The 24,661-nt window shown below is 48.5% G+C and overlaps 2 protein-coding genes across 8 annotated transcripts; both read left to right on the forward strand.

The window, feature by feature from the left end:
* The first annotated feature begins 543 nt into the window (after nucleotides 1-543).
* Nucleotides 544-19,952, forward strand: Mief1 (mitochondrial elongation factor 1). Of its 6 annotated transcripts, XM_030248555.1 has the most exons (8): nucleotides 544-761; nucleotides 1,014-1,138; nucleotides 1,262-1,360; nucleotides 2,385-2,733; nucleotides 13,317-13,467; nucleotides 14,454-14,631; nucleotides 14,821-15,083; nucleotides 15,909-19,952. In XM_030248555.1, the coding sequence occupies exons 5-8, from the start codon at nucleotides 13,324-13,326 to the stop codon at nucleotides 16,713-16,715; spliced, it is 1,392 nt and encodes a 463-aa protein (XP_030104415.1). In that variant the 5' UTR covers nucleotides 544-761; nucleotides 1,014-1,138; nucleotides 1,262-1,360; nucleotides 2,385-2,733; nucleotides 13,317-13,323; the 3' UTR covers nucleotides 16,716-19,952. The 6 variants fall into 6 exon arrangements, with proteins under 6 accessions (XP_030104415.1, XP_006521010.1, XP_030104417.1 ...); XM_006520947.4 differs by lacking the exon at nucleotides 1,262-1,360; XM_030248557.1 differs by lacking the exon at nucleotides 1,014-1,138 and having other exon boundaries at nucleotides 546-761; nucleotides 14,907-15,083.
* Nucleotides 19,953-21,763: 1,811 nt separating this feature from the next.
* Nucleotides 21,764-24,125, forward strand: Atf4 (activating transcription factor 4). 2 transcript variants are annotated; one of them, NM_001287180.1, is made up of 4 exons: nucleotides 21,764-21,864; nucleotides 22,148-22,265; nucleotides 22,787-23,101; nucleotides 23,214-24,125. In NM_001287180.1, the coding sequence occupies exons 3-4, from the start codon at nucleotides 22,879-22,881 to the stop codon at nucleotides 24,038-24,040; spliced, it is 1,050 nt and encodes a 349-aa protein (NP_001274109.1). In that variant the 5' UTR covers nucleotides 21,764-21,864; nucleotides 22,148-22,265; nucleotides 22,787-22,878; the 3' UTR covers nucleotides 24,041-24,125. The 2 variants fall into 2 exon arrangements, with proteins under 2 accessions (NP_001274109.1, NP_033846.2); NM_009716.3 differs by having other exon boundaries at nucleotides 21,764-22,265.
* Nucleotides 24,126-24,661: the final 536 nt, after the last annotated feature.

Here is a 24,661-nt window from a genome sequence, read left to right on the forward strand (position 1 = left end):
TGTCCTTTACGAGTGGAAAACTCGTCTACTTAGGAGACTGTCCCGAGGGATAGGTTACCCGGTCTTCTAGCTGGAAATTTCACAAACTAGATTTATTTGGGTCACAAACTTCTTTCTTTAAAAAGCAAAGTAGGGCGGCCTAAAAGAATGGAAAGCCACACACTTTGGAGGAATACTGAGCTTGGACCCACTGTGAGCCTCTGCAGGGCTCAGCTTTCAGTGCAAATGACCCTGCCTCCCTCGGCCTCGATTTTCCCAAGTGTAACACTGGAATGCTGAAGTCTACCAAACAGAGAGGTTGGGTTGGACAAAATGCAGTGTGTCAAGTAATCAATTCAGTGTGGTCAGAGCCTCTCGCAGGCCAGACGTAGGCAGCAGGTGGAGGGCGACGACTTGCGGCTCCTCCCTTAAGCCACACCCAGCCAGCACTGAGTTTACACAGAGACTGCACAGTAACGCTTTCGGAGGAGGGGCCGTGGAGCTAGGTAACGTCACCTAGGAGGCGGGGCTGCGTCTGTGGGCGGGGCCCCACGACGGGCAGCGCTGGACTAAGTTCCGGGCTCCGCCTCCGGAGGGAGGCTACGGAGGGGCCGACCGGAAGTGCTTCCGCCTCCGCCCGCCTCCGCGCTCCCTGTCGCGTCTCCGTCGGCCCCGCGAGCGAGGTCGTGCCCCGGAAGTAGAGGGGCCATGTTGATGGGTGACCCGGAGAGAGGTACTGGGCGAGTGGCGAGTCCTGAGGAAAGGTAGCGCGTGGTCCGCGGGTGAGTGAGGGAGCGAATGAGGGCGGCCGGGGATCGCCCGTTTGAGCTCGGGCCAGTTTGGGGGCTACCGGCTCCCACCGGGGCCTCCAAGCTTCGCCCCGCCCCGCCTCAAGACCCGGTTGCCTCAAGCCACAGAGCCAGCCTGGCCCCGGGGTCTGCGTTCCCGTCCTCTGGGCGTTGTACCCCGATCGGAGCCCGTAGTCAGTCACTCAGCGACCTCGTTCCAGCCCCTGCGTGACGTTCTCCTTCCAGCCCTCCGTTGTTTTTCTGCATCTTTTGCATCCCGGAAGACCCTCAGGGCCAAAGGGGAGCTGTTCTGCAGTTGAGGAAAAAGGGACAGCGGTGGCTTGCCCCGGTTCGCGCTGGAAGTTAGCAAGGTCAGAGGCTACTGCTTCTGTCTTGGAGCCCAAAGTTCAGATCATTTTTTGTTTTTCATCCAGGAACTCCCTTCACCCCTGAAACACATACAGGCTCATACAACAACTGTTTCTTCCTCATAGGGTTATGGGGAGGATTCCTCCTTCCAGCCTAGTTTTGAGGTTGGTGAGCCCTGGGCCCTGTGCTGGCAAAGTTTGCTGAACGCCCTGAAGTGCACACATGTAAGACACCCCCCCCCCCCGCCCCCACCTCATTCCAGCGAGTTAGGGTCTGGATTGTTTTGGTGAGTGGGCAAATCACTTCCTTTTGGGAATGATGTCACATACTTGGCACACATCTTTCATCTCAGCTCTCAGGAGGCAGAGACAGGAGGATTTCAGAGTTTGAGGGCAGCCTGCTTTACAGAGTGAGTTCTAGGACAGCCAGAGCTCCGTAGAGAGGCCCTGCATCAGGAAACCAAATTAAACAAAAGCAAAAGAAAGCAAAAACAGAAAGAATAAAAAGAAAGAAAGAAAGAAAGAAAGAAGAGATAGAGTGATGTCTCTGTGGTTAAGAGCACTGGCTGCTTTTCAGAGGACCCAGGCTCAATTTCCAGCACTTCTGTGGTGGCTCACAACTGTATATATTATAACTCCAGTCTAAGGATATGACAGTGTTACACTCTCAAGGCAAACTGGCATGTAGACAAACATGCAGGCAAATACCCATACAGAAAAAAGTAAAAAAGTAATTAAAACAATAAGGCCAATCAGCGTGATGCTGCTTATATGGTGGTACCAGGATCCAGATATAAATCCTGGTCTTTAACTACTCTAGGCCACACTGTCTGGTAGAGTCCCATTACAGGGGCTTTTTAGGAGCAGTTCTCAAAATAACCTTGTGTAGTAAGTACTCTCATGATGTCTTTGTTATCTCTGTTTTACAATGAGGAAGCTGATGCCCACTGTACTTTATGCTAAGTGCCCGGGCAGTGGGATGGCACAGCCAGGACTCAAACTCTACTTCTTGAACCCTGGTGAGCCTTAAACTGAACTTCTCCAGGAGGGGCTGTTTACAGGGAGGAAGCTGATCCCAGCTTTGCCATGAGTCCTTGGAAGTCTCTGAGTCTGGCATTAAGAACCCCTGCCATCCCTCCCTCCCCCCAACTCAGACACACACACACACACACACACACACACACACACAGTGTCTAGCAGGCCCTGCTGTCATCAGTTCTGACTCTAGCCTTCTGTGTCTTCTCTGTAGAGTGTGACGATTAGTACACGTCGGTCCCCCATGGCCCCTTGGAGCCGAGAGGCAGTGCTGTGTCTGTACCGGGCTCTGCTGCGCCAAGGCCGAGAGCTTCGCTACACTGATCGAGACTTCTACTTTGCTTCCATCCGCCGAGAATTCAGGAAAAATCAGAAGCTTGAGAATCTGGAGGCTCGAGAGAAGCAGCTGGAGAAGGGCCTGGTCTTCCTCCATAGCAAACTAGGAGGCCTTATCTAGGATCCTCTTTTCCCCTCCTACCCCAGTCCCAAGACGAAGACAAAGGTGCCTTCAGAGACACTCCCGGCTCCCCACCCCACCTCACAGATGCATTAGGAAGCCTCAGGTAGGTAGCTCAATCCTTGGTCTTAGAGGTTTCTTCTTTCTGGGCAAGAAGCTAGGAAAAGGAAGACCTTTGCCATCAGAGTATGTTCTTTACTCCCTAAAACTCACTAGATAAAGTATAGGCTGCACAGAGAAACCCTGTCTCAAAAAACCAACACACACACACACACACACACACACACACCAATAGATGTGGGTCCTTAACTGGATTACAAACCCCACCAGAAAAGAGTGGGCATCGTTTTATGTCATAGAGTACTATATATATGCGAATATTAGAAACGAGTGGCTAAAGTCATCAGAGTTCAGTTCCAAGTCAGCTTGTCTGCTCAGTTAGACTGCATCACACACACCGTGTTTGCTGAAACACAAGCTTATCATTATTGCATAGTTGGTATAACAATCATATTTAGTGCCTGCCTTCAAATCCTGCACTGTTAACTAGTAGCTGTGGGATACGGGCGACTCTCTAAACCTTGATTACCTGTGAAGTAGAAGTAGTAGTCCTTAACCTGGGTTCGGTGAGACCATTACAGATAGCACTGAAAGTGGCATGCTGCAGATGGGTCGTTTGCGAGCCCCACCAGAACAGAACTGGTATTTTATTTCACAGACTCTCATATATTTGAGAATATTAAATATGAGTGGTTGTGTTCTTGTGCCCTTTCGTAAAGTTGCATTTGTTTATTGGGGTGTGGGTGTATATGCCTTAGCATGCATGGGGAGGTCAGAAGACTTATGGGAGCTCTGACTCTCTATTTTGGGGATCCTGGGGTTTGAACGCTGGTCTTCAGGCTTGTCTGCAACTGTCTTTATCCACTGAGCCATCTCCCTGGCCCTAGCTCTATTTACTCTTGAGGACATTGCCATCAAGAAGCCCCAGTGCCATGCGATGGCCATGTTTAATTCAGGAACCTTTCAGAGGTCTCTAGATGCCTAGGCTCTGGGGCTAGAGAAGAAAGAGTCCATTAAGAACTTTAGACTAGGGCTAGGGACATGATTCTGTGGTTATGAGCACTTGTTTTTGCAGAAGACCAAGATTCAATTCCCAGCACTCATAAGATGGCTCATAACTGTCCATTACTCCAGTTTCAAGGGATCTGATGATCTCTTCTGATCTCCACAGGCATTGGGCACCCATGGTGCATAGATGATATGATAAATCTTAGAAACAAAAAACAACCTCAGACTAAGGAGAAATTCAAATTCAGTGGGCAGTAATTCAGATATGAACAGGGCTATGCCAGGGCTTGTATAAAAGCTGTGGAGATAGGAATGAAGATGGCTTTCTCTTGGTTGGTAGGAGAGACTTGTGTAGTTACAGAAAAGATGTTTGAGGTCTGCTTCAAATGAGAAACAGAAGCTTGCTGCAGTGGGAGAGAATAAACAAATGGCTGGGTGGAAACTTCACTTGGTAGCCTGGAAATGTGTTTGGTTGTGGTTAGAATGGAACAAGGACTGTGACAGAGTGGACTTTGGGCCATGGACGGAAGGACATTTAATTTCCTCTTGTGGAACCTAGTATCTGACTGGGGGACTGTCATAGCCTTTGGTTTTCTCTGTGCAGCCCTGTCTGTCCTAGAACTCACAGAGATCCACCTACTTCTGCCTCCTGAGTGCTGGGATTCAAGGTATGCACTACCACCTCCTGGCTCATCACAGCTGTCTAAGAAGGGAATGACAGTCACATTTCTGTCTAGAATGCCATAGCCTTTGGTTTTCTCTGTGCAGCCCTGTCTGTCCTAGAACTCACAGAGATCCACCTACTTCTGCCTCCTGAGTGCTGGGATTCAAGGTATGCACTACCACCTCCTGGCTCATCACAGCTGTCTAAGAAGGGAATGACAGTCACATTTCTGTCTAGAATGCCAGGGTAGTGTGGAGAACAAATTGGTGAGAGACCCTGGAGCAGATGATAGAGTAGTGAGCTGGTCCTATGTACCATAGCCTAGTCGGCATGTGTACTGTAACAGCATAGACAGCAGTAGGACTTGGTGGCTAGCTGGCTGAGAGGAGGGGAAAGAGGCTGAAGGAAAGCCGCATGAAGCTGGGGCATGGTTGTGCAGCATGCTGGTGATCCCAGTACTCAGAAAACAGGTACGAGGAGCCTTAGTTTGAAGCTAGCCTGGGCACCATAGATGATGTTTTAAAACAAGGAAAAGAAAGAAAGACTAAGAGTATAGCTGTTGTACACGGCTTGCCAGTCAGTAGAGGGTAATACCCGCTAAGATAGAAAGCAGGAACTTACAGTGTCTTTCAGTTCTTAGCTCCACTTAACACTGATTGGTAGACCCGCCTTTGACAGCATAGGACCAGAGCTCGGGGGTGCCCATGGAGTCCTCTCTGCTCAGAGGAGGCGGTGGGTCTGAAGAAGTAGGGAGTTACTGAAACACACTCTGATGTTTTGATTGTGATTGTGCTAAATCCTGCTATCAAGGGAAAATGAAAAGCTGGATGTGGTGGCACTAACCTGTAATCCCAGTAGTCAGGAGGCTAAGGCCCGAGGATCGCAAGTTCAGTTAGCCTGGGACAGGTAGTAAACTTGAGGTCAGCTTTGGCTGTACAGCAGACTATGTCTGGGAAAGCCTGGGACAGGTAGTAAATTTGTCAGCCTAGGCTAAACAATTGCCTGTGTCTGGAAGAAACAAACAAAGCAAAACAAACCCCTCAAATGACACAGGGTTAGTTCATTCATTACAGTAGAAAATGTGTCAGACATTACACTCATAGCAGGGAATGTGCCAGAATGCTTCCATGAAGCTATAGCCTAGTGGTGTCACAGGTTGGTTGGGAGTCCTGTGGATTGATTCTCCCAGCAGTAAGCTCTGGATTCACATTTTCCTGACATGTAAGTTACTCTGGGCTAGTTATCGACATGCACCTCAGTTTCTTTATCTTTAAGATGAAGATAACAGCCAGGTATGGTGATACATACCTGTAATCATACCACTTGAGAGGAGACAGGAGGATCGGGGAATTCAAGGCCAGTGTTGGCTATGTAGGTAGTTTGAGGTCAGCTTGGGTGACATGGTTCTGGGGAGGGACTAATGGTTCGTAACTTGTGTGGAACACTCAGAATAAGGCCCAATCAGGATGAGTCACCCGTTTTCTGCTTAGGTTCAGTAATTGGACAGCTGTGTACTAGAGACCTGGGCATGTCGCATAAATAATGATGGATTGAGATGGAGGCTCAGCGAGGCCTGCCTGTCTTCTCAGGTCTTATTTTGATCCCTAAGTAAAGTCATTTTCTCTGTTAGGTGTTGAGTAGATCCCTTTCTCGAACAGAAGTCTTAAGAAAGACCTGTAGTCAGCCAGGGTGGCTACAGACTTACACAGAAAGGTAGGGAGAAGTAGAGTTAAAACAAAGTGCTTTTCTTCTTTTTTTGGTGGGGGGAGGACGGGGCTGGTGACGCTGGGATGGAACCTGGAGCCTTGAGCATGAAAGGCAAATGCTCTACCATTGAGCTATTCCTAGCACCTAGTGAGATATTTTTTAGTTGGCTTTGAGGGAAATAGCTTCTAAGTTCTAGTTAGTTAATTTTGGGATGGGTCTCACATTGTAGCACTGGCTGGCCTGGAACTCACTTTGTAGACCAGGCTGACTTCAAATTCAGAGATCCACCTGCATCTGCCTTCTCCTTCAGTCCCCTGGGATTAAAGGCTGCATACCCTGCTACTTCAAATGTTTTGTCTCTGAGGAGAGGTAGGAGGAAGGCTGGAGTAGGACAGAGGCAAGCTGCTTCTGAGGCCTTTTTGGGCTGCTGTTTGCTGATCCACTGCTTCCACTGTGGGTTAGTTACTGTCACATGCACTCAGCTGCACATGAGGGTTAGTTACTGTCATCACATGCACTCAGCTGCACATGAGGGTTAGTTACTGTCATCACATGCACTCAGCTGCACATGAGGGTTAGTTACTGTCATCACACATGCACTCAGCTGCACATGTGGGTTAGTTACTGTCATCACATGCACTCAGCTGCACATGAGGCTTAGTTACTGTCATCACATGCACTCAGCTGCACATGTGGGTTAGTTACTGTCATCACATGCACTCAGCTGCACATGTGGGTTAGTTACTGTCATCACATGCACTCAGCTGCACATGAGGCTTAGTTACTGTCATCACATGCACTCAGCTGCACATGAGGGTTAGTTACTGTCATCACATGCACTCAGCTGCACATGTGGGTTAGTTACTGTCATCACATGCACTCAGCTGCACATGAGGGTTAGTTACTGTCATCACACATGCACTCAGCTGCACATGAGGGTTAGTTACTGTCATCACACATGCACTCAGCTGCACATGAGGGTTAGTTACTGTCATCACATGCACTCAGCTGCACATGAGGGTTAGTCACTGTCATCACATGCACTCAGCTGCACATGAGGGTTAGTTACTGTCATCACATGCACTCAGCTGCACATGAGGGTTAGTTACTGTCATCACATGCACTCAGCTGCACATGTGGGTTAGTTACTGTCATCACATGCACTCAGCTGCACATGTGGGTTAGTTACTGTCATCACATGCACTCAGCTGCACATGAGGGTTAGTTACTGTCATCACATGCACTCAGCTACACATGAGGGTTAGTTACTGTCATCACATGCACTCAGCTGCACATGAGGGTTAGTTACTGTCATCACATGCACTCAGCTGCACATGAGGGTTAGTTACTGTCATCACATGCACTCAGCTTCACATGAGGGTTAGTTACTATCACATGCACTCAGCTGCACATGAGGGTTAGTTACTGTCATCACATGCACTCAGCTGCACATGTGGGTTAGTCACTGTCATCACATGCACTCAGCTGCACATGAGGGTTAGTTACTGTCATCACATGCACTCAGCTACACATGAGGGTTAGTTACTGTCATCACATGCACTCAGCTGCACATGTGGGTTAGTTACTGTCATCACATGCACTCAGCTGCACATGAGGGTTAGTTACTGTCATCACATGCACTCAGCTGCACATGAGGGTTAGTTACTGTCATCACATGCACTCAGCTGCACATGAGGGTTAGTTACTGTCATCACATGCACTCAGCTGCACATGAGGGTTAGTTACTGTCATCACATGCACTCAGCTGCACATGTGGGTTAGTTACTGTCATCACATGCACTCAGCTGCACATGAGGGTTAGTTACTGTCATCACACATGCACTCAGCTGCACATGAGGGTTAGTTACTGTCATCACACATGCACTCAGCTGCACATGAGGGTTAGTTACTGTCATCACACATGCACTCAGCTGCACATGAGGGTTAGTTACTGTCATCACACATGCACTCAGCTGCACATGAGGGTTAGTTACTGTCATCACATGCACTCAGCTGCACATGAGGGTTAGTTACTGTCATCACACATGCACTCAGCTGCACATGAGGGTTAGTTACTGTCATCACATGCACTCAGCTGCACATGAGGGTTAGTTACTGTCATCACACATGCACTCAGCTGCACATGAGGGTTAGTTACTGTCATCACATGCACTCAGCTGCACATGAGGGTTAGTTACTGTCATCACACATGCACTCAGCTGCACATGAGGGTTAGTTACTGTCATCACACATGCACTCAGCTGCACATGAGGGTTAGTTACTGTCATCACATGCACTCAGCTGCACATGAGGGTTAGTTACTGTCATCACACATGCACTCAGCTGCACATGAGGGTTAGTTACTGTCATCACACATGCACTCAGCTGCACATGAGGGTTAGTTACTGTCATCACACATGCACTCAGCTGCACATGAGGGTTAGTTACTGTCATCACACATGCACTCAGCTGCACATGAGGGTTAGTTACTGTCATCACATGCACTCAGCTGCACATGAGGGTTAGTTACTGTCATCACACATGCACTCAGCTGCACATGAGGGTTAGTTACTGTCATCACATGCACTCAGCTGCACATGTGGGTTAGTTACTGTCATCACATGTACTCAGCTGCACATGTGGGTTAGTCACTGTCATCACATGCACTCAGCTGCACATGAGGCTTAGTTACTGTCATCACACATGCACTCAGCTGCACATGAGGGCTAATTACTGTCATCACATGCACTCAGCTTCACATGAGGGTTAGTTACTATCACCTGCACTCAGCTGCACATGAGGGTTAGTTACTGTCATCACACATGCACTCAGCTGCACATGAGGGTTAGTTACTGTCATCACATGCACTCAGCTGCACATGAGGGTTAATGGAAATGCCTGGACTTATCATTCAGTTAAGTTCCACTTGTATGCTTTCTAGCTAGGGAACTGCAAGGCTTTAATGACTCACTGAGCAGAAACATGGGTATTGTATCACCTGTGTCTAGGGAAATAGTTCAGAGCAGTTATCCCTAGCCTTCTCTCCTGGTCACTCTTTTCTTTGTGTGTGTTTTTTTTTTTTTTTTGGAAGCAATTTTAGGTGGTTAAAGTGATCAGTAGTATCATGCAACAGGCTTCCAGAACTTTTCTTTTTTTCTTTTTTTTTTTTTTTTTTTTTTTTTTTTCCCGAGACAGGGTTTCTCTGTATAGTCCTGGCTGTCCTGGAACTCACTTTGTAGACCAGGCTGGCCTCGAACTCAGAAATCCGCCTGCCTCTGCCTCCCGAGTGCTGGGATTAAAGGCGTGCGCCACCACACCCGGCAGAACTTTTCTTTTTAACCTGGTTAATCTGAAACTGTACCTATTAAACATAGAACTCCTCCTTGGTTGCCCTGAGGAGCCAAGCCTGACTCCTTGCCAGGGGAGGAGTCTTATGCCTACTGGAGGTTGGAGGCAGTGGACTTAGGGTAGATGCTGGAGGGACAGTAACCTGAATGAGGAGGATTTGAAGACCTTGTCTCTTTGTGAGCTTGTGGGTGCTCTCTTCCCGGATACCAGGTCTGGGGTGCCACTTAGTTCCTTGGGTGGGAGTGAGTATTGAATTAGATTATTGGGGAGGCCCTTAACAAGCCTGCCCTGCTTCCCAGCTTTGATATCAAGCCCAGCAGAATTTCTGTGTTCTGAGGCTGTTTGAGCTTCATCTTAAAGCACGCGGTGTAGCTGGACAGCTGGTTGCAGCCCTTCTCCGTGGATGGAAATCTGACTTAGTGATGGCTGTTGGAGGCTGGGTTTGCAGTGGATGAGGTACTTGCATGCATTGTTCCAACCAGTGCTTTTCCTCACTACAGCCCTGTGATTTCGGCCATGACGTAATCATAGCTGGGGTGTTAAGTGGCCCATTTGAGGTCACCTAACAAATTAGCTCAGGCCCAAGGCAAGTGTTCAGGTCTTAGGATTCCTGAGTCTAAAACCCACGTTTACTGTTACACTGAACCCACTGTGATCTTCTGAGACATCAGCAGGGCCAAAGACTGGCAGGCTCAGTGAGCCCTCTGCTGACTCCAACTTGGAAGGAGGCAGAACCCTCCTTACTGCTGTTTCTTTAAAGGATGGTTTAGAGAGTTCTGCACCTAGTGCTGCTGCTTCTTGTAAATCTACCTGTAAAGGGTTATCTTAAAATGGAGGTCATGCCGGGCGGTGGTGGTGCACACCTTTAATCCCCAGCACTTGGGAGGCAGAGACAGGCAGATTTCTGAGTTCGAGGCCAGCCTGGTCTACAGAGTGAGTTCCAGGACAGCCAGGGCTATACAGAGAAACCCTGTCTCGAAAAAAAAGCCAAAAAAAAAAAAAGAGGTCATTTGTGGACTTGTGAGTGAGTGTCCTGTCTTTCCTGATCAGAATACTCTGCCTCTGCTGGATGTCACGTATGCCACCTCTGTGGCAGTGGTGGCTGGGAGGACGGTGACCTTATCTGTCTTACCTGACCCCATGTGTACATGCCATGTTTAACTTTTCTTTGGCTTCTCTATGCATTTGAGGTAGGAATATATTCTAATTGGCCAAATAATCTCTCATTATATCCCTGAACCTGAAGCTTTAATTGAAAGTAAAAGATAGGGGAGAGAAAAGTGCTGTCTTGTGAGCGTAGTGAGGGAAAGAGTATTTTTGGATTTGATGAATCCTTTTTTTTTTTTTTTTAAATGTGACTTCCATTACAAGCATCTGTCATTATGCCTGTCTACTTCTTAATCCTAACATTCCCAAAGCAGTGGCTAAATAAAGGCTTTTCCTATCAAAGCCATATTGTAAATGGTAGGGAGGCTTGTCTTGTATGGTGGGTATATTAGGGTTCTCTAGAGTCACAGAACTTATGGGTAGTCTACATATAGTAAGGGAATTTGTTTGCAGCCCATCTCCCCAACAATGGTCAGCAGCAGCTGTGAATGGAAGTCCAAGGATCTAGCAGTTGCTCAGTTCCACAAGGCAAGCAGGGGAAGAAGAGACTCTTCCTTCTTCCAATGTCCTTATATAGGTCTCCAGGAGGTGTGGCACAGGTTAAAGGTGTATGCTACCACGCCTGGGTCTGGGACTTTCCTTGTCGAAGATGACCTTGAACTCAGAGATCTCCTTACCTTAGTCTCCTGGGATTCATAGCCACTATGCCTCAAGATCTCCATGCCAAGGTCCAAGTCAGTAACTTGTATCTCCCAGCCTCAAGATCAGAATCACAGGTGAGCCTTCCAGTTCTGGATTGTAGTTCATTTCAGATAAGCTTAAATCCAGGCCTGGTGGTACATACTGTTAATCCCAGGAGACAGGCATCCAGAATAGTCAGGGTTAGGTAGTAAAGGAGTTGGAAAATGGAAAGCTAGTGATGATGTAATGTTCCAGCTCCTGAAGCTTCAGAACTTAGCAGCTTTGGTCATTAGGCTCTGGCTGTATATTCAAGAGGACAAATTGATGCTGGTTAGCTGGAGCTAAGAAATTAGTGGTGATTAAGAAGAGACCAGCGGGCTGGTGAGATGGCTCAGTGGGTAAGAGCACCCAACTGCTCTTCCGAAGGTCTGGAGTTCAAATCCCAGCAACCACATGGTGGCTCACAACCATCTGTAACGAGATCTGACTCCCTCTTCTGGAGTGTCTGAAGACAGCTACAGTGTACTTACATATAACCAATAAATAAATCTTTAAAAAAAAAGAGAGAGAGAAATGGTTCTTAACTACTGAGCCATCTCTCCCAAAAAAAAAAAAAAAAAAAAAAAGAAGAAGAGACCAGCATCATTGAGGTGAAATCTTCTGGGAAGTGTTTTCTGAGAGCACAAAGAAGCTGTGTTCTAGAGATAGATAGCCAAGGTTGTACCTTGAGCTGCAGCTATACTTGATATGTGTAAAAGTCACCCAGCTGGTACCAATTTTGAAGGCACGAAGGGGTCATGAAGAGCAGCTGAGGCTTGGCACTGTGAGAGGCCATGGAAGGCCATTGGTGAAGGTGCAGCCTCAGTTGCAGTTGATGTCCCAGGACTGAAGGGACCATGCAAAGGAGTTGAAGCTGGGCACCATGAAGAGAGCCTATGAGAGACTATTGGTGAAGCCTGGCTACAGCAGAAGACCCCAGTGTATTGGAGTTACCAGTCCAATGGGTTGATCACCAAGAATAGTAGCAGCATTGGAATGGATCAAACTTAGAGTGCTACAGAGGGCAGAGCTGGAGAAGTGACACCAGCCCTAAGGAGAAGCCCAGAAGACTCATGTGTGGATCCCAGATATTGGAACAAGAAACTGTAACATTGAAGTTGCCTTGGAGACTTGAAGATGTTCTCGATGCCAGAGCCATAGGTTATCTGCTGAGGAAAGCTGTTAACAGGGAGTGGAACAGCCCATCAAAAGAAGTTTGTTGCAGTCAACAAAGATGAAAAAGGAGTTAGAGATCTGAAGACTGCTGTGACATCAACCTTGGAGATGAAGAGTTTGGAGTTTGCCCAGCTGGTTTCCTGTCTTGATTTGGGAATTACAGTTAAGTGATTGGATGAATCTCAGAAGAGACTTTGAACTTTGGCCTTTTAATATTGTTGAGATTGCTATAGACTATAGGGACTTTGGAATTTGGACTAAATGTATTTTGGATTATGCTATGTTTAGGTATGGGCCCCCATAGACTCAGATGTTTGAATAAGCCTATGCGGGCCAGGAAGTGGATTGTGGTCGTTTGCATATGTTTGGCCCAGGGAGTGGAACTATAGGAGGTATGGCCTTTTTGGAGTAGGTATGTCACTGTGGGTGTGGGCTGAAGACTCTTATCCTAGCTGCCTGTCAGTCTTCCATTAGCAGCCTTCAGATGAGATGTAGAATTCTCAGCTCTGTCTGCACCATACCTGCCTAGATGCTGCCACGCTCCCACCTTGATAATAATGGACTAAACCTCTGAACTTGTAAGCCAGCCCCAATTAAATGTTGTCCTTTATAAGACTTGCCTTGGTCATGGTGTCTGTTCATAGCAGTAAAACCCTAACTAAGGCAGTGAGGTACTTCACTGGAGTACAAAACTTGGATTGATTATGGACTTATGTTTGCTAGTCTCAGGTCTGTGAAAGGTTTTCTGCTGTATACACTGGCATTTCTTTTCCTGTCACGGGCTGTGGTACTTCCCTCTGGACCTTAGCGTATGCAGCCTTAGATTTCACATGGGGAGGAACATAAAGTGGGGCTTCTGCGGTCTCAGGCAGTGATGGCTGTGTTGTCTTCATTTCCAGGTGAGCAATGGCAGGCGCTGGTGAGCGCAAAGGGAAGAAGGATGACAATGGCATTGGTACGGCCATCGATTTTGTGCTCTCCAATGCCCGGCTGGTGCTGGGTGTGGGTGGAGCAGCTATGTTGGGCATTGCCACACTGGCAGTTAAGCGGGTAAGTGCATGCAGCCTGGTCCCTGGGTGGGAGGTGGTAAGTTACTTACAAGGAGGAGCTCTCCTGAGGTAGACTGACAGTGTAATTGGAGCATATTGGCTCATCTGGCAGCTTGCTTCTAGGCTTCTCCATAAAGAGATCACTGAAGATGAAAAAAATGCATCCAGGAAGTAAAACACAGCAGCCCACCCAGCTACCCTTCCTTCTTTGATGACATGATTTAGAATAGCAACCACACGGATACTTCTCTAACTCTTATTTTTAAAGCATCTACCTCTATCTGGGTCCTCTGATACACCTAGCTAGCCAGAGAACCCTTTTAGTTCATGAGTTCTACATCACAGTTTCAGCTGACCAAACTGAAAATATTTTGTTAAAATTGTATTTGTGGGCTGGAACGATGGCTCAGCAGTTAAGAGCTGAGACTGATCTTCCAGAGGTCCTGAGTTCAACTCCCAGCAACCCAGTGGTGGCTCACAACCATTTGTAATGGGATCGGATGCCCTCTTCTGGTGTGTCTGAAGACAGCGACAGTGTACTCATATACATAAAATAAATAAATCTTTTTAAAAAAAGGAGAAAGGGCAAACCTAATAGTTTTTCTTAAAAAGGTGACTAATAGGTAATATCAGTACCACGTTTATTACAAAACAAATGTCTGATGGCCTTTTTATGTGTACTGTAATTTAATTCATACACTAGAATTCAGATCATGAATGGCTAACAGTGATTTTGTTGGACAGTCCTGATTTAAGTAAAATTGACTTGTAGTAAAGTGGAAAAAATTGTCTGAGGATGTAATTCAGTGAGTGTTTGCTCAGCATGCACAAGGCCCTGGGTCCCATCCCCTGTACCACCATCAACAAAGACAACAAAAAATGTCTTGAACTTAATGGGGCAGAGTCGGGGGAAGGGGGGGTGTTGGGAATGAAGGGGAAGGAGGAGGGCTGGTATATGTATTTCCCCGGTCCTCTCTGGTATTGCAGATGTATGACCGGGCAATCAGTGCCCCTACCAGCCCTACCCGCCTAAGCCATTCAGGGAAGAGGAGCTGGGAGGAGCCAAACTGGATGGGCTCTCCTCGCCTATTGAACAAGGACATGAAGGCAGGCCTGAGCCGGTCCCTGCAGACCCTTCCCACAGACTCTTCTGCCTTTGACACAGGTGAGGAACTCCTTGAGCCTTCTGGGGCTGCTTCTGCCCTTAGAGCTGCTGTGGTGCAGAGACTTCTCAGCAGGGAATGTCAGGCAGTTTGCCCTTCGTGCCAGGTCCTTTTCCTTCCTGGGACTGGGACTTTTGTGGCCTAAGCAAGCTTGGGCAGAGCTCACATGCCTCTCTCTCTTGCCTTGGCAGATACATTCTGCCCACCCCGGCCCAAACCATTGGCCAGGAGGGGCCAGGTAGACTTGAAGAAGTCACGACTCCGCATGTCCCTGCAGGAGAAACTTCTTTCTTACTACCGGAACCGGGCAGCCATCCCTGCTGGAGAGCAGGCTCGGGCCAAGCAAGCTGCGGTGGACATATGTGCTGAGCTCCGGAGCTTCCTGCGGGCCAAGCTGCCTGATATGCCACTTCGGGACATGTACTTGAGTGGCAGCCTCTATGATGATCTGCAGGTAATACAGTTCGAATGAAGGGTGTGCTGGGGGTGGACAGATGCTCCGCAGTGGTGGGGATTATCAAGAAAGTCATTTGTTCCTGGGCCTCAACCAGAAAGCCTGTTGCTTACAAATCCTGCCCCACAGTAGTGTTTGCTTCTCTGCTTCATCCTTTCTTGTTTGTATGTCACAAATACTTTTTAAGATGCTTTAGGGGCTAGGAGCGTAGCTCAGTTTACAAACTTTTATTAGGTCCTGGGTTCAATTCCCAGTGTTGCATAAAATAGGCCACAGACCTATGACCCAGACCTATCATGTCAACACTCAGGAGATAAAGGGTCCAAAGGTTAAGGTCAACCTCAGCTATGTAGTTTGAGGCCAGCACCTGGATTATATGACATCCTACCTCAAAAATAAAAAAACAAAAGCCTGAACCAGGGTAGCTCTAAGAAACCTGCCTTCTACTGTATTCTTGTCCTGCTTTCTGTGTGTGCTAATTGAACCATTAGTTTCCATTGCTGTTGCCAAATACAAAATGATAGGGACTTATGTTGTAGGTAGTATATGTCTTAAGCATGGTAAAGCCCTTTAAAACCTTCTAATTCTGGGGCCAGTGAGATGACTCAGCAGGTAAAGGTGCCACCAAATCTGATGACCCGAGTTCAATTCCTGGGTCCCACATGGTTGAAGGAGAGAATTGACTCTTGTAAGTTACCTTTGACCTCCACATGTCATGACACATCAAATACACACACACACATACACACACACATACATACACATACTGTAATAAAGAATTAAGAAACAAAAGGAAACCAACTCTTTCTAATTGTGCTCTGGCAGGTGGTGACGGCTGACCATATCCAACTCATTGTCCCCCTTGTGCTGGAGCAGAACCTGTGGTCATGCATACCTGGGGAGGACACCATCATGAATGTCCCTGGTTTCTTCCTGGTTCGTCGTGAGAACCCAGAGTACTTTCCTCGTGGTAGCAGTTATTGGGACCGATGTGTTGTAGGTGGCTACCTCTCCCCAAAGACAGTGGCAGACACCTTTGAGAAAGTGGTGGCAGGCTCCATCAACTGGCCAGCCATAGGGTCCCTCTTAGACTATGTGATCCGACCAGCACCACCCCCAGAGGCCCTGACACTAGAAGTTCAGTATGAGAAGGACAAACATCTTGTCATTGACTTCCTGCCATCAGTAACCCTTGGTGACACTGTCTTGGTGGCCAGACCACACCGGTTAGCTCAGTATGACAACCTGTGGCGGCTGAGCCTTCGCCCTGCTGAGACAGCACGCTTACGGGCTTTGGACCAGGCGGACTCCGGCTGCCGGTCTCTTTGCCTCAAGATCCTCAAGGCCATATGCAAGTCCACTCCAGCTCTGGGCCACCTCACTGCCAGCCAGCTAACCAACGTCATCCTCCACTTGGCCCAGGAGGAGGCTGACTGGTCTCCAGACATGTTGGCTGACCGGTTTCTACAGGCCCTGAGGGGACTCATCAGCTACTTGGAGGCTGGGGTCTTGCCCAGTGCCCTGAACCCTAAGGTGAACCTATTTGCAGAGCTCACCCCTCAAGAAATAGACGAGTTGGGATATACCCTCTACTGCTCGCTGTCTGAGCCGGAGGTGCTGCTGCAGACGTAGGGCAGGTAAAGGCCCAGTCTCTCCGTTAGAAACACTTGGCTACGTGGTTGGTGCCTCACAGGGTCCCTAGGTGCCTCCTGTTTTGCTGGTAATTGTCCTGGTCACTTCATGCTGATGAGATTGACGTCCCTGCGGTTTCCCCACCCACCCCTATTTTTGTAACCAAGCACTGTGCTCCCCACTTGCCGCCTTACTCTAGGCTGAGTTTTTTTGTTTTTTGTTTTTTTGGTTTTTTTTTTTTTTTTTTTTGGAACAAACAGAGGGTGTGGAGTGCTGGCCTCAGCCTTTGGGTGTTTTGTTTTTGGCCCGGTTTTCTTGCTTTTCTGTCTGCTATGTCCGGTTCTGCCCCTTGGCCTCTTGTTTGCTCTCTTCTCTATCTTTCTCTTTCTTGGTCACCCTGGTGGCTCTTGTCCCCAGAGTACATTTGCCTAATGAAGATGTTGCCTGTAGTTGATGTCACAGAAGAGTGATTGCATGTTTCCAGGCTGAGCTCTGCAGAGGAATAAGACAGTATTTAGGTTTCCAGGGTGAGGCTGGCAAAGAGCCTCTGCCCTGGCAAATCAGCCTTTGCCCATGGTTCCTGGAAAACAAGCTTATCTCCTCTCCCTACCCTAAGCAACTCCTCTTTATCTGAGCTAAGGCTTTTGATCGTGGGGACGGGGCATTGACCAACACTGGAGGCGCCGGCTGCAACTGTTTTATCAGAGGCTTATGAGGTGCTTCCTTATGGCTGTCAGCGGAAGCTCAGGGCTAGCACGCTGAAGCTGATTTGGAGAGCCTGTGTCTCACTGTTTGTTTCTATGTGTGGTCATCAGAGTCACACAGACAAGGCAGGTGTGGGGGCTTCACAGGCAGCACCTGTAAGATGCTGGTTTCCCCTTAATTGCTGGTAGAAGGTGGCCTTGCTTTAGCCACGGAGGCCATGGGAAGGCAAAAGGAGGGAATGCCAGCCGAAACCCAGTGACCACATTTGCTTTCTTGTCAGGCTTTATCTTTCTTAGGTGTTGCCTTAGAGCAGGAACATACCCAGGGCCAGAACCTCCCACCTGACCCCTGTCCTTGCCACTATAGGTACCTCCACAGGCCAGAGGGCACATGACCATGCCAGCCCTGCTCCCTCACTTGACTCCTGGGAAGATTGGTGCTACCTAGGAAGAGAGTACATAGATAAGACCCACAGAAAAGAGTTGGGGCTTCCCACCTTGCTGCTAAGATTGCTATATATGGCCATGTAATCATCCTATGGGTGGGGGAAGGGACATTTGGAATGTCATTTCTATGTGTCCTTTTTCTTCCGTTCATGACAAGAGGCTGACAGTAACTCTGGTTCTGATTTGCCATTCTAGTATTGTGTTCTCCCATCAGGTCTTTCTTTATCTGTTCTTACTACCTCTCCATCAGTGTGATTCTGGTGATGCACTCTGTGGCTGTGTTGTTCCTAATGAGGGTGACACAAAATGACTATAAATAGCACTGACTCTGCAGCAACCCATTTGAAATTAGGGTAGAGACACACACCCCTCTCCACAGGTTAGGAGGTTGAGCTAGGCTATATATTTAGCCTTTTTTCCTGTTCTCCCACACATGTGTAAAGACTTCTAAAGGAGTTTCTTTTTGATTTGTATAAGATAGTATGAGAAACGTGATAAAGCCAAGAACCTTAACTGAAACATGCCCTCCTGGTAGTTAATAAAAACAAAGTAGGAGCTGAAAACATCTATTGCTAAGTTGGACTGAGTAGGCATGGAAGGGCTGGCATAGACAGTCCAAGGTTCTTGCTGCTGCCTGTTGGAGGGAGAGCTGGTAGAATGCTGCAAAACCAGATTTTAGAGAGGAGTTAGATTTCCTGTCAGAAGTATTATAAGACTCCTCAGCTGCCATCTCTGAACTGATTCCATTTAGGATGCCAGGCAGAGTGCAAATGAACCCCCAGAACTTGAAGATGCTCAAGATTCCAAATGTCCTAAATCACAGCCATATGTTAGTGAACTTAGGAAAAGCAATGAATTTATCATTTGTCACTGTGAATTTAGGAAAAGCAATGAATTTATTGCCTGTCTTTATGAACAGCTTTGACTTTGGACTATGCTTTGCAATCCAAGATCATGACTTGGCCATCTTATAAGCAGGAACCTCTTAGAAGTCCTCAGAACAAGGACAAATGGGACCAGCTCTAACCTGGTGGGTTTGTGGATTAGCTGGGCATGCCTTCTTTGCTGTCATTCTTTGTCATAAAGTATGGGAGGCGGCCACATGCTCTGGGATGCTTGGATGGAAGAAAAGATGCTCTGCCCTGCTTCCCTCTTTGTTGAAAGACCCAGTTGGCTGTGCCACTGCTCTGCCTTTCTCTTCAGTTACTCCCACTTTTGCCTGCAGGAAATTCCACTGTTAGGCCCCTACTTCTGTTTGGGAGGTATTTTGAGAGTGTCAAGATTAGCAGACTATATACTTGATGCCTAAAACTGTACACATTACCCTGGTAACCAAGTAAATCCAAATTTATTTATTTATTTATTTTTTGGTTCTTTGTTGCCCTTTCCCAAAAATGGAATTCAGGATAGCAGTATTCTTCTAAGTATCAACAGTTGGAATTTAAAAAAATAAAGAGAAAAACTGTTGGAGTGGCCCATCATCTCCTACTCCACTGTAATCCACTGCAGGGCTGGCTCTGATGGTTAAGATGAATCCGCTTCAGGCTGGGAGATCTGAGAGCAGGATGCACTGTGTGTTCAGAGCCTTCTACCAAGGTACATTTCCTTGGCATTATGACTTGATAAAACTGAGAGCATTTGCTACAACTTTAGCTTTTTTAGTATAAAAGCTCAAGCCAAGGTAAATGAGGAGGCCCTTGGGAACACAGTGACCCTTGTACCAGGCTAGGAGGTTACAAGCCCCTGAGACTGAGTGTCCAGAATATCAGCATGCAGGTTCTATGTTTAACTGCAGGTGGAGTGATGTGGGTGTTAACTTTTATTTTGATCACCTTGTAGTCTTTTAAACCCTTGGTCTCTGAGGCCAAGTCCACAACTTGCCTTCCAGTCACTTGCCTGCTGGTAGAATGGAATCAGTCACTAATCTTTGTGTCCTGTCTTGGCTGGGGCCATATAGGAGCAGCTTAGCTACTAAGGCCCAGAGAACCTTTATCCTCCTTCTCCTTGAAGGAGAGAAATTGAACTGGTGAAATCAGCGTCTTCTGCAGCATGGGAAGAAGAAAATAAAAATCTCCTTTCCAACAACTCTGACGTGTCTATGTGGTATCAGGTATATTCTTACATCGGTGCTAGGAATACGACGGGGGAAAAGAAGCCACCAGACATTCTCCTGGGATCTCTAGTGTCAATAATTTTAAACTTCTGTATGGCCAACCTGTATGGTCAGGAGCCTTGTTAGAGCTGAGAAAAAATTTCCATGACTGGTTAAGCAAGCTTTGGCCAGCCAAACAGCCCCTCACTGGCTGTTTGGAGACTCTTATGGGAAAGCATTAGGGTTGATAGAAAACAGCTGTTGGGATAATTGGTTGTTAGCACCCTAACAGAAGAGTGGGGGGACTCCAGGCTGCCTGCAGGGTAGATACATGTGATAGAAAACAGCTGCTAGGATAATTGGCTGTTAGAAAGGAGGCCAGAAAAAGAAGTGCAAGCTTACACCACGTGGAAGGTTTCTGGGGAGGCACGTTTTTGTATAGCAAAAGGCAGTCATGTATCACAGGTTCAGGAGTTTAGCAAAGCAAGGGGTGGGCATACATCATAGAGTTAGGAACTCAGCATAGGTTAAAAACCATGGTTTGCAGGGTACATTATGCTTAGGGGACAGAAACTTGTAAGGGATGTCCACTTAATGTAGCAGTGTGGCTGCTGTTTTGGTTTCCAGAGCAAAGAGAGGACATAGTTACCCTTTTGTTGCTTTTGCATGGAAAGACTAGGTAACTTCTGTATGTGTGCACATGCACTTGTGACTTCTTTGGGTATAAAAACATCTCATTATGTAGGCCTCGTGTTTTATGGTTGGTTCCGTCTCAGTAAACAATAATAAAGGCTCCTCTGAGGAAGGAGGATGGAGTTAGGGATATAGGGACTGGAGAGTTAGGTTCGAATTAATAAATAGCAATCAATCATATAATCAAGGACGACCTTGAACTATGGTACCCGAGCGCTAGGGTTGGGTTGTACAAGGCTTGCAAATAATCACTGAGCAGTAAGTGGCAGGCACTGTGCCAGTTGAGTGGTATTTGTGTGAGTCACTTAAACAGAAGTGGAAACTCTTTTTAAGATTTCCAGGCTGGAGTTGGAAAGAGCCTCTCAGCACTCTCAAAACAGCATCCTTTATGGTGAGGCCTTGACCAGTACCTGGGGCTCCCGATCACTTAGGCGGCAGGCTCACTCATCAGGATGACTTCTTGGGAAGGTGATACCTGGAAGTTAAGGCTTGAGAGCCAACTGAATAAACCTGATCTTAAGGGAACTGACCCTATACAAACCGGCAGTGAGGGCCTCTATGATGGGAGGATGGGCATAGGAGGTTAGACCTGAGGTTAGGCATGTTTCCCCGGTTCAGGGGAAATCGCTGAACTGGAGGAACCGGAATATCTCCCAAGAAGACCCCAACACGAACGCCCTGCCTCCAAGTGCCGTCCCTGTCCCAGGACTGACAGGAAGCTGAAGGTTTGGACCAGCTAACTCAGAAGGGTCTCTCCACATGCCTGAAGCCTGCCCACTCGGTTCTGGAAACAACAAATACATGAAAAGATGGCTTCCAGCCCAAAGGTCACGCCTGGAAGCTGTTTGCTCGGTGCGGAGCGATGCCGGAGAGAGCAAATACACATGGATCACATCTGACAAGAGATGGCAGGTGTGACAGTCTGGCGCCCGGAACCTCTGGTGGCTCCTCCCTTTCCACGCAGACCCCTGATCCTAGAGCGCCCAGGTGCAGAGCCAATAGGAACTTGAGGTTTAGGTGACTCGCCACGCCTGGGCCAATCAGCTCGACGCGCGCTCCGACGGCGTCTCGCGTGATAACCTGGCAGCTTCGGCTTTGACCGTCAGAGCTTTGGCTAGGTGTCCCACCCCGCCTTGTAAGACACCGGAAATTCGTCAACGAGCGATCCCTCCGCGCTCCGGAACCAGACCGCGGCTGGTCGTCAACCTATAAAGTAGTGCACTTTTCTCTCATGGGGCCTTTAGGACGATCTCTAACGCCACAGTTACCCCCCGAGCACAGCGGAGAAGGGTTGGGGCGGGCGAGGGCGTCAGTGAGAGGCGGTTTGGTGGCGCTGCGGTAGGATCACGTGACCACAGTGGGAGGATACGCGGTGTGCTGCGTCCCTGGCCGAGGCTATAAAGGGCGGGTTTAGGGCGTGCCGCCGCCATTTCTGCTTGCTGTCTGCCGGTTTAAGTTGTGTGCTCGGGTGTCCCTTTCCTCTTCCCCTCCCGCAGGGCTTGCGGCCACCATGGCGTATTAGAGGCAGCAGTGCCTGCGGCAGCGTTGGCCTTTGCAGCGGCGGCAGCAGCACCAGGCTCTGCAGCGGCAACCCCCACCGGCCTAAGCCATGGCGTGAGTATGGGGCCGGCCGCGGAGGGCGGGGGCCTCGCTGTGGTTGGGTGCGGCCCGGGCGCGGTGGCCGGCACACGCGGTTTTACAAGCGGCCGGACGCGTCGGCCTTGTTTGCGTTGCCTGCGACGCCGGCGCTCCCGGGCAGAGCTGGGCGGAGGAGTGTCTAAAGCGCTACTGCTGCCCCTTCGTCCTGTCTTAGCTTAATCATCTCGGGCTCACCGGGGTCCCCGTGTCATCCTGCGAACGTGGCGATGCCCAAGATGGCGGTGGGGCGGGGGTGTGAGTCACGGGGGCGGGGCGCGGCGGCCTTGGCCGTATTAGGACGCGAGGACAAGCTGCTTCCTCTGGGTGGCCGGTGAAGCAAAGCTAAGCCTCCATCTTGTGCAACCCGAGCTGGCGGCCGGGGAGGCTTACACAATGGCCTTGGGCCCGCGTGCTCTCCCTGTAGACGCTTCTGGGATTTGGCCATCCGGCATCTTAGATAGAAAGATGACTGGACTTGCTTTTGGGTCCCCATCCAGGCTCTTCACGAAATCCAGCAGCAGTGTTGCTGTAACGGACAAAGATACCTTCGAGTTAAGCACATTCCTCGAATCCAGCAAAGCCCCACAACATGACCGAGATGAGCTTCCTGAACAGCGAAGTGTTGGCGGGGGACTTGATGTCCCCCTTCGACCAGTCGGGTTTGGGGGCTGAAGAAAGCCTAGGTCTCTTAGATGACTATCTGGAGGTGGCCAAGCACTTGAAACCTCATGGGTTCTCCAGCGACAAGGCGGGCTCCTCGGAATGGCCGGCTATGGATGATGGCTTGGCCAGTGCCTCAGACACCGGCAAGGGTGAGTAGGACGGCTGTCCTGGTGTGCCCTTTTCATATGGATCTGGTGTTCTAATGGCTTTCTGCCTCCCGAATATGACATGAACCGTTCACACCTGAATTTCTTTTCCCAGAGGATGCCTTTTCCGGGACAGATTGGATGTTGGAGAAAATGGATCTGAAAGAGTTTGACTTCGATGCTCTGTTTCGAATGGATGACCTGGAAACCATGCCAGATGAGCTCTTGACCACGTTGGATGACACATGTGATCTTTTTGCCCCTCTAGTCCAAGAGACTAATAAGGAGCCCCCTCAGACAGTGAACCCAATTGGCCATCTCCCAGAAAGTTTAATAAAAGTCGACCAGGTTGCCCCCTTTACATTCTTGCAGCCTTTCCCCTGTTCCCCAGGGGTTCTGTCTTCCACTCCAGAGCATTCCTTTAGTTTAGAGCTAGGCAGTGAAGTTGATATCTCTGAAGGAGACAGGAAGCCTGACTCTGCTGCTTACATTACTCTAATCCCTCCATGTGTAAAGGAGGAAGACACTCCCTCTGACAATGACAGTGGCATCTGTATGAGCCCAGAGTCCTACCTGGGCTCTCCCCAGCATAGCCCCTCCACCTCCAGGGCCCCACCAGACAATCTGCCTTCTCCAGGTGGTTCCCGTGGGTCTCCTCGGCCCAAACCTTATGACCCACCTGGAGTTAGTTTGACAGCTAAAGTGAAGACTGAGAAATTGGATAAGAAGCTGAAAAAGATGGAGCAAAACAAGACAGCAGCCACTAGGTACCGCCAGAAGAAGCGGGCTGAGCAGGAGGCCCTCACTGGCGAGTGTAAGGAGCTAGAAAAAAAGAATGAGGCTCTGAAAGAGAAGGCAGATTCTCTGGCCAAGGAGATCCAGTATCTGAAAGACCTGATAGAAGAGGTCCGTAAGGCAAGGGGGAAGAAGAGAGTTCCGTAATAGGGTAGTCAGGTGCTTTGTGCTTGTACATAGTCTTGTGTTGCTGTGTTTGCTGTAATAAATTATTTTGTAGTGAAAGTACCTATGTGGGTTTTCAGTGTCATTCTTTGTAATAGACTTAACTGCAGACGTTCCTGGGTTAGATACAATAACTACCTGGGTATATCCCAGGGCTGAGCTGAGCTGTTTGAGACGGTGAAGATGAGGGAGCTCTGGGTTAATGAAAGGAACAGCCTGAATTCCACCTGTTCATACTGGCTTTGTGCCAGATAGCTGCCATGTAAGTACCTAGATGAGGTACCCGCCTTGAGCACACAGAGGATTAGGTTTTTCTCAGGCTTAAGGGATAGAGCTCATATTCCCTCTGACACAGATGGCTGGACTGTTTCCACCTGGTGGAAGGGCTGGGGTGATAGTAAACAGTGGCAGGTACTGTCTACAGAGGTGAAAATGAGCAATGTAGGCAGGAAGCTGGGAAGGGAACCTAGGCTTCCAGCTCCAGGGTCCTGGGCTACCTGCATCTTTACCTCTTAAATCTGGAAACTGTTAAAGCCTGCAGGGTTAAGAGGGATCTTTCAGCCTTCCCAATGCCAGTAGACTCACCTGAATGTTAGCTGTTGG

The sequence above is a fragment of the Mus musculus genome, chromosome 15 (assembly GCF_000001635.26).
Source record: "Mus musculus strain C57BL/6J chromosome 15, GRCm38.p6 C57BL/6J".
NCBI classification, from domain to species: domain Eukaryota; kingdom Metazoa; phylum Chordata; class Mammalia; order Rodentia; family Muridae; genus Mus; species Mus musculus.

Bases quoted from the DNA above. Each gene is read 5' to 3' on its own strand.
- Atf4 (NM_009716.3), top strand. From the start codon at position 22,879: ATGACCGAGATGAGCTTCCTGAACAGCGAAGTGTTGGCGGGGGACTTG. The intron at 23,102-23,213 runs GTGAGTAGGACG...TTCTTTTCCCAG, and splicing joins TGCCTCAGACACCGGCAAGG to AGGATGCCTTTTCCGGGACA.
- Mief1 (XM_030248555.1), top strand. From the start codon at position 13,324: ATGGCAGGCGCTGGTGAGCGCAAAGGGAAGAAGGATGACAATGGCATT. The intron at 13,468-14,453 runs GTAAGTGCATGC...CTGGTATTGCAG, and splicing joins CCACACTGGCAGTTAAGCGG to ATGTATGACCGGGCAATCAG. The intron at 14,632-14,820 runs GTGAGGAACTCC...TTGCCTTGGCAG, and splicing joins CTCTTCTGCCTTTGACACAG to ATACATTCTGCCCACCCCGG.